This window comes from Rhopilema esculentum, chromosome 5 (assembly GCF_057945365.1).
Source record: "Rhopilema esculentum isolate cy_ngs chromosome 5, ASM5794536v1, whole genome shotgun sequence".
Taxonomy (NCBI): Eukaryota; Metazoa; Cnidaria; class Scyphozoa; order Rhizostomeae; family Rhizostomatidae; genus Rhopilema; species Rhopilema esculentum.
Window position 1 is genome coordinate 1,853,064 of NC_142819.1, and position 17,781 is coordinate 1,870,844.

Sequence of the window (17,781 nt, forward strand, 5' to 3'; positions counted from 1 at the left end):
AGCTGCTCTTCGAAGGGGTCGTGTTTGCGTCGCTCTACCTCAAGAACTTCTTTAATCTTATTTTAGACGGACTCTCGAGGCAGAATCTCGTATTTGTTTTGGGATCTCGTTCCAGGTACTTTCTCTCTGGTACCCAAAAGAATAGATTTAACTTCTCTTGCTACCAGATTCTCAAGAACCAATTAGATGTTTTGTTTTCTTGTCTGGTTTACGTATCTTTCCTATCGGATAGTGATGGTGCGCAGGGACGCCGGAACGACCAAGGGGCAAAAAGGACGGCTTGAGTAAAAGTGCATTTGAAAAGTAATTCCCAGCTCCCAACAATCTTTTCGTAGCTGTCATTTTGTTTCGATCTTCTTTAGGCATCTTGAAAATTGGCTAGATTTCTTTGGCATACGAAATTTTTTTACAAGTTTTGAGAAATGTCGTCATGAACAAGGCAGTACCGTCAGAATTTACTATGAATCTTTTGATAATTACAAACTGCCGATGGCACGTCTTTGAAAAGGGAATTTTGGCTTCTTGTCTCTGCTATCAAAAGGAAGCAGGCTCCCCGCTCCCCTCTTCGGCGTCCTTATTTTCTAAAACAGAATGAGCTAGTATTTATAAAAAGTCAGTTATTGTACAATGATTTGTCTTAACACGCCAACTAGTTAGCAAGAGCAAATTTAACAAAAAGTTAACCAGTGCGCATGTCAATAATGGAAGATTTTGAGTACCACAATTTCAACCAAACTCCACTTCGACACGAACAGCAGAAAACTAAACCGCCGAGCCTTTTGAGTCACTCTTCTTAAGCGCATCAAAATGAAGGGAATTGAGAAAGGAAAACCTTATTCTTTGGAATTGTAACAGAAGTGTACTGTAGTATTTCTGTTCTGTAACGCGCCGCAATCACGTACAGTTCCACTTTTCGTATTACTTTTGAGTGCGTTCCAATTTTAGGAAGAGTAGGGAACGATTTAAAGGCTTCCCGTGTGAATGCAACCCCTAAGCGGGGCCTTGGACTATAGTTGTTATCACTTCAAATCTTTGATGAAATTTTGATTTGAATTTCTGTTGGTTTTGAATATTTCAATCATCACGAATTGCAGATTGCTCTGATGAACAGTTATTTTTCCTGTTATTTTTGCAATTTTGCATCACTAACTCTGCATAAATATTGCAATGTTCTATCACGAAACCTATTGAATTGTTAGCCCTATCGTGAAATATCCATACAAAAGGGCAAAATTAAATTGTGATATTATAAAACAGTTCATCGTAATCTCTTATTTGATAGGATTCATGAAATTTGATATGCGACTAAGTGCGTGGAGCTTTTGGTTATTTCTTTTGTCATTTATAGATACATTGTCAACAGAGGTCCTAACACTGATCCTTGAGGGACACCAATACCAATTTCTTTCCAGCCACCGAAATGGTTGTTTTTTAATTCTTTGCTTTTATTTGACAGGTAGAATTGGTTGAGCTGCAGGGTATTTTAACGAAATTGATATGCGTGTAATTTTGCAATTAAAAGCTCGTCGTTTATGCTATCAAAACCTTTTGACAGTTCCATGAATACGGCTCCATGAAATTGTCAAGGCTATTCTTACAGTTTTGTAGAAAGTTGAATGAAAACTTTTTTTTTAATTTCAATCTTAGAGTTTTTTGCAATCCGTGGTTGCTTAAAAAAGATATATGAATAAATGAGCTATATATGAATATGTATTATATGCCTTGGCATACTGAATAAATATAAATGGTAACATGGCTCTGGCGAAGGCTTAGAAAGCCAAAACAGAAGAGACAACTACCCTGGCTACGGTGAGATCTCCAGGGGTGGCTTCAGAAGTCATCGGCCATTTCATTGGTCCGTTTGGCTCAGTGCAATGATCGTAGCTTTTGATGCAGTAAACTGCCTCTCGATTCCCACCAGGTGCAGAAATTTTTCGATTGGGCAGCACCCTTGTAGAAATAATTTCCTTCTGTCAGCTTTGGCTTACTGAATAAATATATCTACCAAGTTCGATACAATTAGGCAGCACCCTTGTGGAAAGAATTATTTTCCTGTCAGCCTTTGCTTTGTGATTATATATCTATGGTTAAAATGGCTCTGACGAAGGCTCAAAGCCGAAACAGGATAAACAAAAACAGCCTTGGCTACGGTGAAATCTCCAGTGCTGGCTTTGGAGATTCTTCGCTCTTTTCATTGGGCCGTTCGGCTCAGTGGAATGAGCATGGGTTTTTGAAGCAGCAAACTGGAGTTCGATACCGGCATTATTTTAGCTTTTTTTGTATTATTCTCATTTGGATGTCAATTGCCATGCTTCAGTTTGGTATTTAAGTCCTTATGTGCTTCTTTGATGCCATTGGAAATAATAGAGAAGAAGGAGTTCTGTAGTTTTGGCTTCTGCACGAAGTGTGGGTCCCTTGACTCAGATCGGGATTATCTTGCTTACTTCGTATGCTGTTTTCATGCTGTTCTCTAATCCCGTCCCTCCCTCCCCTTTTGATATCAAGCGTATTGTGTTTCTCCAAATCCCTATTTATTCTATTTTATTAGGCTAGGTCCTGTTTGCATCACGGGATTCATTTCGAAGTTCTTGTTTTTTTTCGTTTAGGAAAGACTAGGCTCTTAATTCAGTCATGTTTTCTCTTCCCCTGTTATATCTTAGGTATCTAAGGCAGGACTGGTGCATCGGCTCTATGGTGGAGAAAAGTGAACTTTTCTGGTCCATTCCCTGCCCAGAACTTTAAGCTGCTTGTACTTGAGTCTTTTAAGCTATATCAAAGGTTAGGATTCTGTTTGGGTTAGGTGAAGCAACTTGTGCCGATGCACCAACGGCCCAACGTTGCTTCCTGTGATGAGGGAATGTAGCCTCAAGACCTGATTTGATGAGGGATGTGGCAACGTCTTCTGGGGGAGCATTTTTATTTTAATTGATGGAATATATATAATATATCTATAGTGCTGCCCATATCATATCGAACCACTCTTGGTCGGAATCGAACTCTAGTTTGCTGCTTCAAAAACCAACGCTCGTTGCTCTTAGCTTTTTATTTAAAGGTATCCATTAGTCAGAATTACTTTTTCAATTTTTGCAGGGATCAGACAAAACCGACTCTACCAGAAATAGGCAGGAGGGTGCAAATGATGTTTTGGGTCCTTTGCCGACCAACCCTCCAGGCGTAAGTCGAGATTTATCCATGAGACCGGATCCTATGAGGTCTAGTGATACTGCGAAACCCTCTTTGAGTCCAAGCAGGACAGTGCTCGCCTCTCTAAATTCAATCACCACTGAGTCGCAGACTTCACTGACACAAGGTTTTCTGCCGTCTTCTTCATTGCTTGACAACTTTCAATCAACCTTGATTGAATTAACCTTGCTTTCAAATGCGTCCATAAGTATCTCGACAAATACTTTTGCACCATCTGTCGTTTATCCGTCAGAAAATCTTATGGCAGTATCAGCTGGTTCATATGCAACAGTTCAAGCTACATCAGCCATAGGTCCGTCACCAGTAGTTTTGCCTTCAGAAGTTGCGTCAGCAAAAGCTTTGTCAGCAGGACTTGCGTCACCAGAAATTTCGTCACCAAGATATGTTTCGCCACGGTTTGCGTCAGCGGAAGCTGCGTCATTTTCACCAGGTAATGTGTCACCAGAAATTTTGTCATCAGGACATGCTTTGTCATGGTTTGTGTCTGCAGAAGTTGCGTCATCGTCTCTGGTTATAGCATCACCAGGAATTCCGTCACCAAGACATGTTTCGCCATCGCTTGCGTCAGCAGAATTTGCGCCATCGCCTTTTGATGTCACGTCACAAGGAGTTTCGTCATCAAGACATGTTTCGCAATGGTTTGCGTCAGCGGAAGCTGCGTCATTTTCACCAGGTAACGTGTCACCAGGAATTTCGTCACCAGGACATGCGTCCCCATGGTTTCCATCAACAGAAAATGCTTCATCGTCACTAGGTATTTCATCACCAGAAAATTTGTCAACAGGACATGTGTTGTCATGGTTTGTGTCTGCAGAAGTTGCGTCATCGTCTCTGGTTATTGCATCACCAGGAATTCCGTCACCAAGACATGTTTCGCCATCGCTTGCGTCAGCAGAATTTGCGCCATCGCCTTTTGATGTCACGTCACAAGGAGTTTCGTCATCAAGACATGTTTCGCCATGGTTTACGTTAGCAGAAGTTGCGTCATCATATTTTGGTATTGCATTACCAGGAATTTCGTCACTAAGACATGTTTCGCAATCGCTTCCGGCAGTAGAAGTTGTATCATTGCCAACGCGTAATGCGCCACTAGAAATATCGTCACTAAGACAAGTGTCGCCCTCGCTTGCGTCAGCAGAATTTGCGTCATCGTCTCCGGTTATTGCATCACCAGTAATTTCGTCACCAGGACATGTTTCATCGAGTGTTGCTTCACTAGGGGTTGCACCAAATGGGATAACATCAATTCAAACTGTTTCACCACAAAGTTTTTCAGCACGTTTTTCTGCTATAGCTGCATCAAGCCATACTAGTTCTCTAGACAACTACTTAAGGAGCCCAGAAATTATACATTCCACTCAAAGGAAAGCATTACAAAACGGTGAATTTGGCAGCTCTTCTTTCGTTCTATCGACAGCTGCATCAACACACAACACCCCACTGACAGAAAGAAGGTTGACACCGACGTTAACACCGAGTAGACCAGTGTCTTCAGTACGATTTGAGGAATCTTCTTCTTTGCAAGCGTTTTCAAATTCAGAATTGGTCGGGTTTAAAACGGACAGCTCTGTAATTGAACATGAAACGTGGGTAAGTTCCGAGCTTCTTTCAGTCAGCAAGTTTGATTTACAGGCTTCAAAGAATTTGGTCTCTGCTACGAAGTTTCAAAGCATGTACTGGGAGCCTTTTGCTAAAGCTGGCTATTCCCCGTTGCCAACTAAAACGTTAAAGATCCAACATTCAACTGTAAATGATGTAATCGAAAGCAACAATGCACTGATAAGCTGTAACCTAACTGCCTTTCCTTTAGAAGAAATCTTACTCAAAAACCAAGATTCAAGAATGAATTACAGCGTTGCAAATAAAAGTATGGTTTCTACTCAGATGCAAGAACAATGTTTTCTAAAGGAATGTAGTCCAAAATGTACTGGAAAGTTACGTTGCTTGCTTGCTTTTGCTTCAGTCCAATACACAAATAAAAGTATGCAGGTTATTTGTGCAGAAGTGAATGCTAGTATCTCGCTGAAAAACGTGCACTATGAGGGTAATACTGCAAAAAAGTGTGGCTGCTTCTTCCGCCGTGCAATCTCATTCGAACTTGATTCTCATAAGCATTGTTTAGATGAAATGCATTGCTTTCAGGGACTGGCTTCGCTACTGCCTCGAGTTTTGCATCTAATTGGAACAGTATCAGCAAGCAGTCTCTCCCTTTTGGTTGCTGGGAGACATAAAGAACAATTGATATTTTCATTCATTGCAAATACTGTTCCAGCTGCAAGCCTGATTAGTACAGTCATTCCCTGCGTCGTGCAGATAATAAGTAGCAGCTTAAAACCTGACACATTTCTTTGCATCATGTTCTCGGTGGCTCCTTTCTTCAGCTTCAATGTTTGGCTCTTTACCATCCTCTATGTAAGCATTTTGATATCTATTGAATGGCCGGGCAATAATAATGCATTTAGGCAGACTCTGTTAAGAAGAACAAAGCTTTTTATGCTTAGCATTGCTTTTCTGTCCACTTTGCTTTGCCTTGCTGTGTCCAACTTTTCATTCTCTCCTTGCAGTCCTAGTAAGGCCACACCTATTTCTGGGCAGGCAATGATCTTTTTCTACATCTACTCTGTTATTGCTTGTATTGCCATGATAGCTCTTCAAATGAAAGCACTTTTCCGACAGCAGGTATTGTGTCTCACAAAAGTTCATCCAACTGATTTTCAAGTTCAAATGCATGAAATACCAGCTCCAATTTTTTATGCGAGGCAACAAAGTGCAGAGCTGCTTACCAAGGACACACACCTTTCTCTATTGTCTTCAGTTATGCTGTCAGCATTTTTCTGTATATTGTGGATTCCTTTTCTTTTGGCCCAAAGTAAGAATTTTGTCTCATCGGTGAAAATTGCTGAAATTTTTGTGATTGCGGCAGAGCTTCTTGGCTACGCTATGGCTACCATTGCGCCGACCGCAATCATGCTCACCTGCTTCATTGTTTCGCGACGCTGTCCGTCTGACCAATCAGCTTTCAGAGTATCTTTGTCAAACTGCTCAGACGAGAATGCAAACGAGGATGTTTAGATAACGAACAATAACCACTGGTACTGTTTCATCTATGACATCGCCTTTGTAAGGGAACGATTTAAATACTTCTGATGATCTACTGGCATTGTAGAGTGTAGTTTTGCGAACTTTTTTTAGAGAAAAAGAGTAATTGTTAATTGATCGGATAACTTGTAGTTGAACTGACTTGCTAACGTTCTATGTTTTTATTGACAATATTTTTAACCTTTTTTGTAACTTTTAAGACCAAGGTTGTCGCTGGTTCATTGTTATGTAATTTGCTACTTGTATGATAATGGATGGAGGTTAAGGGTAAAAAATTTGGTTTATTTTTTGTACCGACCTCTTTATCAATTGGTAGTAATCACACCTGCCTGATAACTGCGCGTTATCACATATGCCTGGTTGCTGCGCCTTGACAAGCAACACACAGAAGTTATTTTATTGCAGAATTTTATTTTTCTTAAGGAAAAATGCTAGAGAGCTACTTTTTAGGAACAGAAAAACGTAACATAGGATAGCATTTAACAACAATAGGTGCCTATTGTCGAAAATAACAATTTCCACTCTTTCTTTAAAAAAAGGCTCCTCGAGTAGTTTCTTAAAGGCTCTTGCGCAACCGGCATGCTTAGCGGCAGCTGTCTTGAGAAATTCATTTTGTTTGTATTTTCTGGCAGTACGATATTAGGCCAGTTTTGAAAATATAGTCGTAAAGCATCTTTAGCCCAAATCCAGAACACGTGGAGACAGGGCATTTCCAGTCACCGCTGCCAAATTGTGGAATCGCCCATCTCTTGAATTCTTAACTCGCAGAGCATGGATATTTTCAAGTCGAGATTAAAAACATTTTTATTTTCTATTACTTTTTAATTGTATTTTTCTATAACTTTCTTCTTACTGCTATGAAAATTTTTATTTTTTTTCAAATATATGTCTTAGGTCTTGGTCTTGTACAATGCTAAAGAAGACATATTTGATAAATTTTGGTGCTTTATGAATATATGATTTTTAATTAATATTATCATGCCGGTTGAGCAAAAGTTTTTAAGGTAAAGGGTGATTAGAATTACGGTTTCTCAGTTTTCTTGCATCTTAGGGCTAGGTTTTTTTAAAGCCAATTTCTTATGAGAAATGACTCTTTCTCGTATGATAAAACTGTTTAAGCTTTTTGTAAACATATGCTTTGAAAAAGAGCCAAACCGAATAAGAAAACCGCCACCAGCTTTGTACCTTTGGTGTTTCTTTCTTTAGTTAAGACAACCTCAAATCTGCTTAGTAACATTTCAGTATCAAAACAACAAGAATAATAGCGATGTCTCCTTTTACAAAGGGCTTGGTTTCAAAGACATTTTCTGTAGCAATTTTAAATTTGATTCACTGATGATGAAAATGGCAACTAGGTGCTCAGCCTTCACATTTCTGCAGACGAATTTCCAGCGCCCTAATTATAACTCCTAATAATAGTCCGCAATTGCAACAACCTCCGGGTACAAATCTCCAAAGTTCACTAAGCTAGATTTCCACAATCCACAGATTTTCTACTGCTAAAACGATAAGTTTCGTGTTTAAATGTGATACAATTTTTATCCCAGTTCCAATTAACGCCCAGGGCATATAAATAAAGTATGCGATAATTGCCACAAGGATACATTGAATCTTGAATCAGAACGAGGGTGACTTTTGTTGGCTTCTCAAAGCGAAAATGGCGTACCACGGGCAAGGAGGATATGGAGGTTATGGACAGGCACCGCCGCAACAAAGCTACGGCTATGGGGAGTATCGTGGCCACCAGCAGCAAGGCTACGGACAAGCACAACCTCAAGGTGAGTTTTTCCACCCAGTGTTAATGTTTACATCGCATTTGCACGATCCGTTTGTTGTGTTGCCTCATTCAATATCGAATTCGGACATTTTTAATCTTATCAAATGCAAAAGAAAAATAAACTATTTTTTCAACAAATCTAAGTACAGTGTGTATCTCTTGTAAAAAATAGTATCAAATGATGATAATAATGATATAGTTAAGAGCGGGTAGCGTGTATTAATTGTGCCACTGTCAATGCTCAATTTTCAGGAATTTCTCACAACAGAACAGGGCTCACTATATAAATAAAAGATGACTATTGGTCGAATCGCTTGAATCGCAATTAAAAGAATCACCAGAACCACAAATTGAAATATATATGATAAAAGATGTAGCTTTATCAAAATATTATAGAAAATATCAAGATACAGATTTATATTTTCTTGAATGTTATTCGTTGTATTCCCTAGTAACTGCCTTACTTTGTTCAATAACTTGATCCAAGGGCTTGTGCTTGTACCAAAATTCTTCTTCTGCTGACAAGGAACACTGCTGAATAAATTCATATCTATCTCAAGTCTCTGAGGAGTCTAATCTTTCTCACAGTTTTGAATAAAGATTCCTCTTCAACATTATTGAATACTTTTGTTAGGAGTAGCATTCATGCAGACTTGACAAATAGAGGAGATTTAGAGTATTTGCACTGGTGCAGACTTTCTTGTATCCACTTATTTCGCAAGACTTGTGCCTTATTTTACACATCAAATCGGGCATATGACCTAGATAGCTCCTTGTAAGTTCTTTTCATATGTCTGACATTTTCATCTGTCAAACATATTAAAATTCGAACTACTTACTGTGTGTAGTTTTCCTTTTTGTAAAAAGATAATTGTTATTAGTGGTTCATGTATTATATATAAATGTAGTTGAATGTTTAAGTTGAGTATTAAAAACTATTTGTCTTTAGAGCCAAGAGCTGTCTTTCCATGATTTTAAGGAACAAATCACAACTATGCCTTTTTCATCATATGTCTTTGCATGGTAGACATTGAATCAGTTTGATCATGCGAGACATGCTACCATTATTCTGTCAGTATCCTAGCAAGCACTTTAGTGTACAAATAATTAAAATTCAATTTGAAGCCATTGTGCCAAAGATATAAGATTGCAAAAAGGTGATTCCCTAAAGAAGTGTCAGCATCCTGGATACTAGAGAATAAGTACAATTGTGGAGCATACTGGATACAATTTCCTCTATTTGGAAAGTCTGAATGCAGGCTAAGTTTGGAAAAGTAAGGACATGTTTTACTAATGATTCACAAATCCCCTTTTGTGCCCAAGGAAATACTTTGAAAGAAATACTTTGAATTCATTCAAATTAATCATCAGAAAATATCAGTTGTAAGTAACAATTCCCCCAGCTTGTCAATTGCTGCCTCTTCAGGGCTTTCCTGTGGTAAGAGTGGTGTGGGCAAATCAAATTTACCTGATAACACAGAACAATAGAGTTTAAATGCTAAACTTAACAAAACTTTCAAAATGAACAGAATACTTCATTGTATATTTATATTTATGTTTCCCTGGCCGAGTTTCTAGCTTTTAACAGCTTTATGAAAAAAAGCTAAGGGCAAACATTTTTGACTAACAAATAGCAAAGGGCAATTGATAATGTGTTATTCCATTAGAAATTAGGCCTTGTTCCCATTTTTCCTTTATCGTACAAAAACGGAGCTGCCTGAATTGTTTCTCATTTTGTTTTCCCATTGTTATGCTCAAAAACAAAGACATTTGATCATTCAAAAACAGAATCATTTGAGAATGAATAATTTGAATGGGAACAGCAAAAAAGGAGTCATTGGAGAACAGAGTCATTTCAAAACAAACTGTTTTAATGAGAAAATTGAAGACAGAGTCATTTCAAAACAAAATTTCTTCATCTTTAATTTCAAGACAAGCTCAAACAAAGGATATGAAAGCAGACAAGACAGTGTAATGGGAAAATTTTCTGTTTTGTTTTGACCAAGACCATGTTGGCTTGAGCAATAGGAATGGCTCAAGAAAATACAGAAACCAAATGGTCAGAAAATGGAGACCTATGAAACAAGGATTCAATGTCAAACTGTTTCCAAAAGAGTTTCTCAAGTGGATTGGCCTATCAGTCTCTGATAATTGCTCTCTGCAAGAGAAATATTGATCACTGGACGCACAACTAATCATTCCCGAATGAAACATCTGTGCATGCCTGCCAAGCCCCCCACTGAAAGTCCTGCTCTTCTTTAACATAGTCCTTAAAAGTCATCCATGTTAATAATTTCAAGCATCAAAAAGTCTTTGTCCATTTCATTTGTTTTTGTTGGATCAAGCTCTTTGTTGGATCAAGTTTAGGCTGTTCAGGGCTTGGAAAGCTTCAAAATAGCTGGGGCTGACAACAGCCAACCTCTATCATTTGGATGGCCAATGTATCAAATTGCCTGTTTATCTTGATTTTCTGTTTATCATTTTTCTTTTCTGGTTCTTGTCTGTAGAGGTAGCTCTACTATGAGAGGTACATCTACAATGTTTTCAGCTTACACACTCGATTTTTCGTATTTTGTGATACTCCCACCCACAAAAGTTATAAAATTATACAACCTTTTTTTGTCTCTGAAGAAGAATAAAAGTAGAAGTGAAGGTCAACAAAAAATTGTTTTGCCTTAAGGGCTACACATTTCATTTAACCACTTAGAATCTTTCTGGGTCTCGTTTGCTGTGACATGTGCCATATGACAGGATAAACTCATTAAAATATTGCTTTAACTACTTTTTCTTGCTTCCAAAACCAGTGAGTTGCGTTTTCCAGCATCATCAGAGATGTTTTCAACTCCAAAAGATTCACAGCTGCTCTGCCAAGAAACACAATTTTTGACAAAAGCATCCTAAAAAGTTAACAATATTGCAACAGCTGTTTATGACTAAGTAAGGCTCTTGGCAAGATTATTATCACTTGGAAAGTCTCAACGCAGGCTAAGTTTGGACAAGTTGCAAACAGTTTACCCGAATATTTTTCAACTTTTTCTCCAACTTTTCAAACCTTAAATTAGGGGTTCCGCTAATATGTGGGGCGGCTTATACGAAGATTTTTTTGTAGTAGCTAGTTTGAATTATCCTTGATAGATTAACGTGCAATGACAGTTAATTTTTCTCATATATTTTGGTATCGTGCAAAAATTGTTTGTCTGGAGGTTTTTGTGCTAATATTTTTTTCCGAACTTTTCGGTTCGAAAGTTTTAGGTGTTAGTTGTGTCAGCTGAGCTACCTGAATTAGGTATAATGATGCAAGTTAGGTATGCAACTTTGATAGATCACCAACACTGTTAAAACATTCACTAGATAATCCTGTCACTTTGATCCTACATTATTCTGTCATAAACATGCTTGATCTACTCAAGAACGTTTTTCATGTCAGTTTGTTTACTGTTCGATGACCATACACCCCCGTTTCTTTCCTTTTCAAAGGATATCCTGGTCAGCAAGGAATAGTTTCAGGTGCCCCTCCAGGGGCCGATCCAACCCTTTGGTCGTGGTTCACCACTGTTGACAGGGACAGATCTGGCCAGATTTCAACTGAAGAGCTGCGGCAGGCACTAATGAACAACAATTGGAGTCACTTCAATCTAGAAACATGTCGCCTTATGATAGGTTTGTTTTTATGTCCCTTGCAAGAAATCGTTGTTGCTGCAAGTCATAGTTTCGTATTTATTCACACATATTTCGTTTGTATAACTCGTACCTATAATCTTGCTCTAGGCAGGAGGTTCAAAGGGGTCTATGCGAATAACATCAAAATGATATCTTATGATCTAAAAATTGTACTTGTGTTGACATCACCGCTAATTACTAGTAATATGTTCACTTGGAGCCTGACTATAATATTCAGTTTTTTGTCAATCTACAATCTACAATTATTAGGTTTTTTGTAATTAATTGTTTTGTTCAATGCAGTCAAAAGGGTGTCCTTTTTAGTCAATCTACAAGATAGCTATCAGGACCCGCCCCACCTTTTGCGAATACACAGCCGAAATCCAGCCCAAATCCAGAACACGTGGAGACAGGGCATTTCCAGTCACCGCTGCCAAATTGTGGAATCGCCCATCTCTTGAATTCTTAACTCGCAGAGCATGGATATTTTCAAGTCGAGATTAAAAACATTTTTATTTTCTATTACTTTTTAATTGTATTTTTCTATAACTTTCTTCTTACTGCTATGAAAATTTTTATTTTTTTTCAAATATATGTCTTAGGTCTTGGTCTTGTACAATGCTAAAGAAGACATATTTGATAAATTTTGGTGCTTTATGAATATATGATTTTTAATTAATATTATCATGCCGGTTGAGCAAAAGTTTTTAAGGTAAAGGGTGATTAGAATTACGGTTTCTCAGTTTTCTTGCATCTTAGGGCTAGGTTTTTTTAAAGCCAATTTCTTATGAGAAATGACTCTTTCTCGTATGATAAAACTGTTTAAGCTTTTTGTAAACATATGCTTTGAAAAAGAGCCAAACCGAATAAGAAAACCGCCACCAGCTTTGTACCTTTGGTGTTTCTTTCTTTAGTTAAGACAACCTCAAATCTGCTTAGTAACATTTCAGTATCAAAACAACAAGAATAATAGCGATGTCTCCTTTTACAAAGGGCTTGGTTTCAAAGACATTTTCTGTAGCAATTTTAAATTTGATTCACTGATGATGAAAATGGCAACTAGGTGCTCAGCCTTCACATTTCTGCAGACGAATTTCCAGCGCCCTAATTATAACTCCTAATAATAGTCCGCAATTGCAACAACCTCCGGGTACAAATCTCCAAAGTTCACTAAGCTAGATTTCCACAATCCACAGATTTTCTACTGCTAAAACGATAAGTTTCGTGTTTAAATGTGATACAATTTTTATCCCAGTTCCAATTAACGCCCAGGGCATATAAATAAAGTATGCGATAATTGCCACAAGGATACATTGAATCTTGAATCAGAACGAGGGTGACTTTTGTTGGCTTCTCAAAGCGAAAATGGCGTACCACGGGCAAGGAGGATATGGAGGTTATGGACAGGCACCGCCGCAACAAAGCTACGGCTATGGGGAGTATCGTGGCCACCAGCAGCAAGGCTACGGACAAGCACAACCTCAAGGTGAGTTTTTCCACCCAGTGTTAATGTTTACATCGCATTTGCACGATCCGTTTGTTGTGTTGCCTCATTCAATATCGAATTCGGACATTTTTAATCTTATCAAATGCAAAAGAAAAATAAACTATTTTTTCAACAAATCTAAGTACAGTGTGTATCTCTTGTAAAAAATAGTATCAAATGATGATAATAATGATATAGTTAAGAGCGGGTAGCGTGTATTAATTGTGCCACTGTCAATGCTCAATTTTCAGGAATTTCTCACAACAGAACAGGGCTCACTATATAAATAAAAGATGACTATTGGTCGAATCGCTTGAATCGCAATTAAAAGAATCACCAGAACCACAAATTGAAATATATATGATAAAAGATGTAGCTTTATCAAAATATTATAGAAAATATCAAGATACAGATTTATATTTTCTTGAATGTTATTCGTTGTATTCCCTAGTAACTGCCTTACTTTGTTCAATAACTTGATCCAAGGGCTTGTGCTTGTACCAAAATTCTTCTTCTGCTGACAAGGAACACTGCTGAATAAATTCATATCTATCTCAAGTCTCTGAGGAGTCTAATCTTTCTCACAGTTTTGAATAAAGATTCCTCTTCAACATTATTGAATACTTTTGTTAGGAGTAGCATTCATGCAGACTTGACAAATAGAGGAGATTTAGAGTATTTGCACTGGTGCAGACTTTCTTGTATCCACTTATTTCGCAAGACTTGTGCCTTATTTTACACATCAAATCGGGCATATGACCTAGATAGCTCCTTGTAAGTTCTTTTCATATGTCTGACATTTTCATCTGTCAAACATATTAAAATTCGAACTACTTACTGTGTGTAGTTTTCCTTTTTGTAAAAAGATAATTGTTATTAGTGGTTCATGTATTATATATAAATGTAGTTGAATGTTTAAGTTGAGTATTAAAAACTATTTGTCTTTAGAGCCAAGAGCTGTCTTTCCATGATTTTAAGGAACAAATCACAACTATGCCTTTTTCATCATATGTCTTTGCATGGTAGACATTGAATCAGTTTGATCATGCGAGACATGCTACCATTATTCTGTCAGTATCCTAGCAAGCACTTTAGTGTACAAATAATTAAAATTCAATTTGAAGCCATTGTGCCAAAGATATAAGATTGCAAAAAGGTGATTCCCTAAAGAAGTGTCAGCATCCTGGATACTAGAGAATAAGTACAATTGTGGAGCATACTGGATACAATTTCCTCTATTTGGAAAGTCTGAATGCAGGCTAAGTTTGGAAAAGTAAGGACATGTTTTACTAATGATTCACAAATCCCCTTTTGTGCCCAAGGAAATACTTTGAAAGAAATACTTTGAATTCATTCAAATTAATCATCAGAAAATATCAGTTGTAAGTAACAATTCCCCCAGCTTGTCAATTGCTGCCTCTTCAGGGCTTTCCTGTGGTAAGAGTGGTGTGGGCAAATCAAATTTACCTGATAACACAGAACAATAGAGTTTAAATGCTAAACTTAACAAAACTTTCAAAATGAACAGAATACTTCATTGTATATTTATATTTATGTTTCCCTGGCCGAGTTTCTAGCTTTTAACAGCTTTATGAAAAAAAGCTAAGGGCAAACATTTTTGACTAACAAATAGCAAAGGGCAATTGATAATGTGTTATTCCATTAGAAATTAGGCCTTGTTCCCATTTTTCCTTTATCGTACAAAAACGGAGCTGCCTGAATTGTTTCTCATTTTGTTTTCCCATTGTTATGCTCAAAAACAAAGACATTTGATCATTCAAAAACAGAATCATTTGAGAATGAATAATTTGAATGGGAACAGCAAAAAAGGAGTCATTGGAGAACAGAGTCATTTCAAAACAAACTGTTTTAATGAGAAAATTGAAGACAGAGTCATTTCAAAACAAAATTTCTTCATCTTTAATTTCAAGACAAGCTCAAACAAAGGATATGAAAGCAGACAAGACAGTGTAATGGGAAAATTTTCTGTTTTGTTTTGACCAAGACCATGTTGGCTTGAGCAATAGGAATGGCTCAAGAAAATACAGAAACCAAATGGTCAGAAAATGGAGACCTATGAAACAAGGATTCAATGTCAAACTGTTTCCAAAAGAGTTTCTCAAGTGGATTGGCCTATCAGTCTCTGATAATTGCTCTCTGCAAGAGAAATATTGATCACTGGACGCACAACTAATCATTCCCGAATGAAACATCTGTGCATGCCTGCCAAGCCCCCCACTGAAAGTCCTGCTCTTCTTTAACATAGTCCTTAAAAGTCATCCATGTTAATAATTTCAAGCATCAAAAAGTCTTTGTCCATTTCATTTGTTTTTGTTGGATCAAGCTCTTTGTTGGATCAAGTTTAGGCTGTTCAGGGCTTGGAAAGCTTCAAAATAGCTGGGGCTGACAACAGCCAACCTCTATCATTTGGATGGCCAATGTATCAAATTGCCTGTTTATCTTGATTTTCTGTTTATCATTTTTCTTTTCTGGTTCTTGTCTGTAGAGGTAGCTCTACTATGAGAGGTACATCTACAATGTTTTCAGCTTACACACTCGATTTTTCGTATTTTGTGATACTCCCACCCACAAAAGTTATAAAATTATACAACCTTTTTTTGTCTCTGAAGAAGAATAAAAGTAGAAGTGAAGGTCAACAAAAAATTGTTTTGCCTTAAGGGCTACACATTTCATTTAACCACTTAGAATCTTTCTGGGTCTCGTTTGCTGTGACATGTGCCATATGACAGGATAAACTCATTAAAATATTGCTTTAACTACTTTTTCTTGCTTCCAAAACCAGTGAGTTGCGTTTTCCAGCATCATCAGAGATGTTTTCAACTCCAAAAGATTCACAGCTGCTCTGCCAAGAAACACAATTTTTGACAAAAGCATCCTAAAAAGTTAACAATATTGCAACAGCTGTTTATGACTAAGTAAGGCTCTTGGCAAGATTATTATCACTTGGAAAGTCTCAACGCAGGCTAAGTTTGGACAAGTTGCAAACAGTTTACCCGAATATTTTTCAACTTTTTCTCCAACTTTTCAAACCTTAAATTAGGGGTTCCGCTAATATGTGGGGCGGCTTATACGAAGATTTTTTTGTAGTAGCTAGTTTGAATTATCCTTGATAGATTAACGTGCAATGACAGTTAATTTTTCTCATATATTTTGGTATCGTGCAAAAATTGTTTGTCTGGAGGTTTTTGTGCTAATATTTTTTTCCGAACTTTTCGGTTCGAAAGTTTTAGGTGTTAGTTGTGTCAGCTGAGCTACCTGAATTAGGTATAATGATGCAAGTTAGGTATGCAACTTTGATAGATCACCAACACTGTTAAAACATTCACTAGATAATCCTGTCACTTTGATCCTACATTATTCTGTCATAAACATGCTTGATCTACTCAAGAAAGTTTTTCATGTCAGTTTGTTTACTGTTCGATGACCATACACCCCCGTTTCTTTCCTTTTCAAAGGATATCCTGGTCAGCAAGGAATAGTTTCAGGTGCCCCTCCAGGGGCCGATCCAACCCTTTGGTCGTGGTTCACCACTGTTGACAGGGACAGATCTGGCCAGATTTCAACTGAAGAGCTGCGGCAGGCACTAATGAACAACAATTGGAGTCACTTCAATCTAGAAACATGTCGCCTTATGATAGGTTTGTTTTTATGTCCCTTGCAAGAAATCGTTGTTGCTGCAAGTCATAGTTTCGTATTTATTCACACATATTTCGTTTGTATAACTCGTACCTATAATCTTGCTCTAGGCAGGAGGTTCAAAGGGGTCTATGCGAATAACATCAAAATGATATCTTATGATCTAAAAATTGTACTTGTGTTGACATCACCGCTAATTACTAGTAATATGTTCACTTGGAGCCTGACTATAATATTCAGTTTTTTGTCAATCTACAATCTACAATTATTAGGTTTTTTGTAATTAATTGTTTTGTTCAATGCAGTCAAAAGGGTGTCCTTTTTAGTCAATCTACAAGATAGCTATCAGGACCCGCCCCACCTTTTGCGAATACACAGCCGAAATAACCAAAAGGGTAAACACAGTGGCGTAGATAGTAAAATTCCTTGGTGGGATAAGAAATGTAGATTTTCCGACGAAAATCTATAAGCGTCCTTTTTTTTTTGGTAACATTCTAATAGGCAAGCGGCACTGATTGGTCAACCTTTACAGTCATGTGCTCGTGTTTCTGATTGGCCTATTTCGATCCACAACTGGGTATATATATTTCTTAGCGTAGAGTTTTCGATCTATGTTCTGACGTTTTAAACTCTGAAGAGTGTCAGACGAAAAGCTTTAGTTTACTAAATGTTTGCTTTTTTCAAAGCTATTTACAAGTTTTGTACCACCAAAAGATTGTTCTTTTTTTCATAAATCTGGTCATAACATCACAACAATTAGAACCGGAAAAACATAAGATAAACTTAACCATTTGTTCAATTTCAAGTGTCCTGAATCATGCTACTTAATTATTTTCTGGTCTTCTCCTCTAAATAAAGGCTTTTTAAAGTGCCATGCCTAATTTTGAAAATTGCTAAT

General features: G+C 37.4%; 1 protein-coding gene across 5 annotated transcripts; it reads left to right on the plus strand.

Moving 5' to 3' along the window:
• Window positions 1-6,986: 6,986 nt before the first annotated feature.
• On the plus strand, window positions 6,987-17,367 carry LOC148960186 (uncharacterized). Of its 5 annotated transcripts, none has more exons than XM_089108546.1 (5): window positions 6,992-8,081; window positions 11,558-11,740; window positions 12,044-13,226; window positions 16,703-16,885; window positions 17,189-17,367. In XM_089108546.1, the coding sequence occupies exons 3-5, from the start codon at window positions 13,106-13,108 to the stop codon at window positions 17,350-17,352; spliced, it is 468 nt and encodes a 155-aa protein (XP_088964672.1). In that variant the 5' UTR covers window positions 6,992-8,081; window positions 11,558-11,740; window positions 12,044-13,105; the 3' UTR covers window positions 17,353-17,367. The 5 variants fall into 5 exon arrangements, 4 of the variants coding, with proteins under 4 accessions (XP_088964671.1, XP_088964672.1, XP_088964674.1 ...); XM_089108548.1 differs by having other exon boundaries at window positions 6,994-8,081; window positions 17,210-17,367; XM_089108545.1 differs by lacking the exon at window positions 17,189-17,367 and having other exon boundaries at window positions 6,987-8,081; window positions 16,703-17,182.
• The last annotated feature ends 414 nt before the right edge of the window (window positions 17,368-17,781 follow it).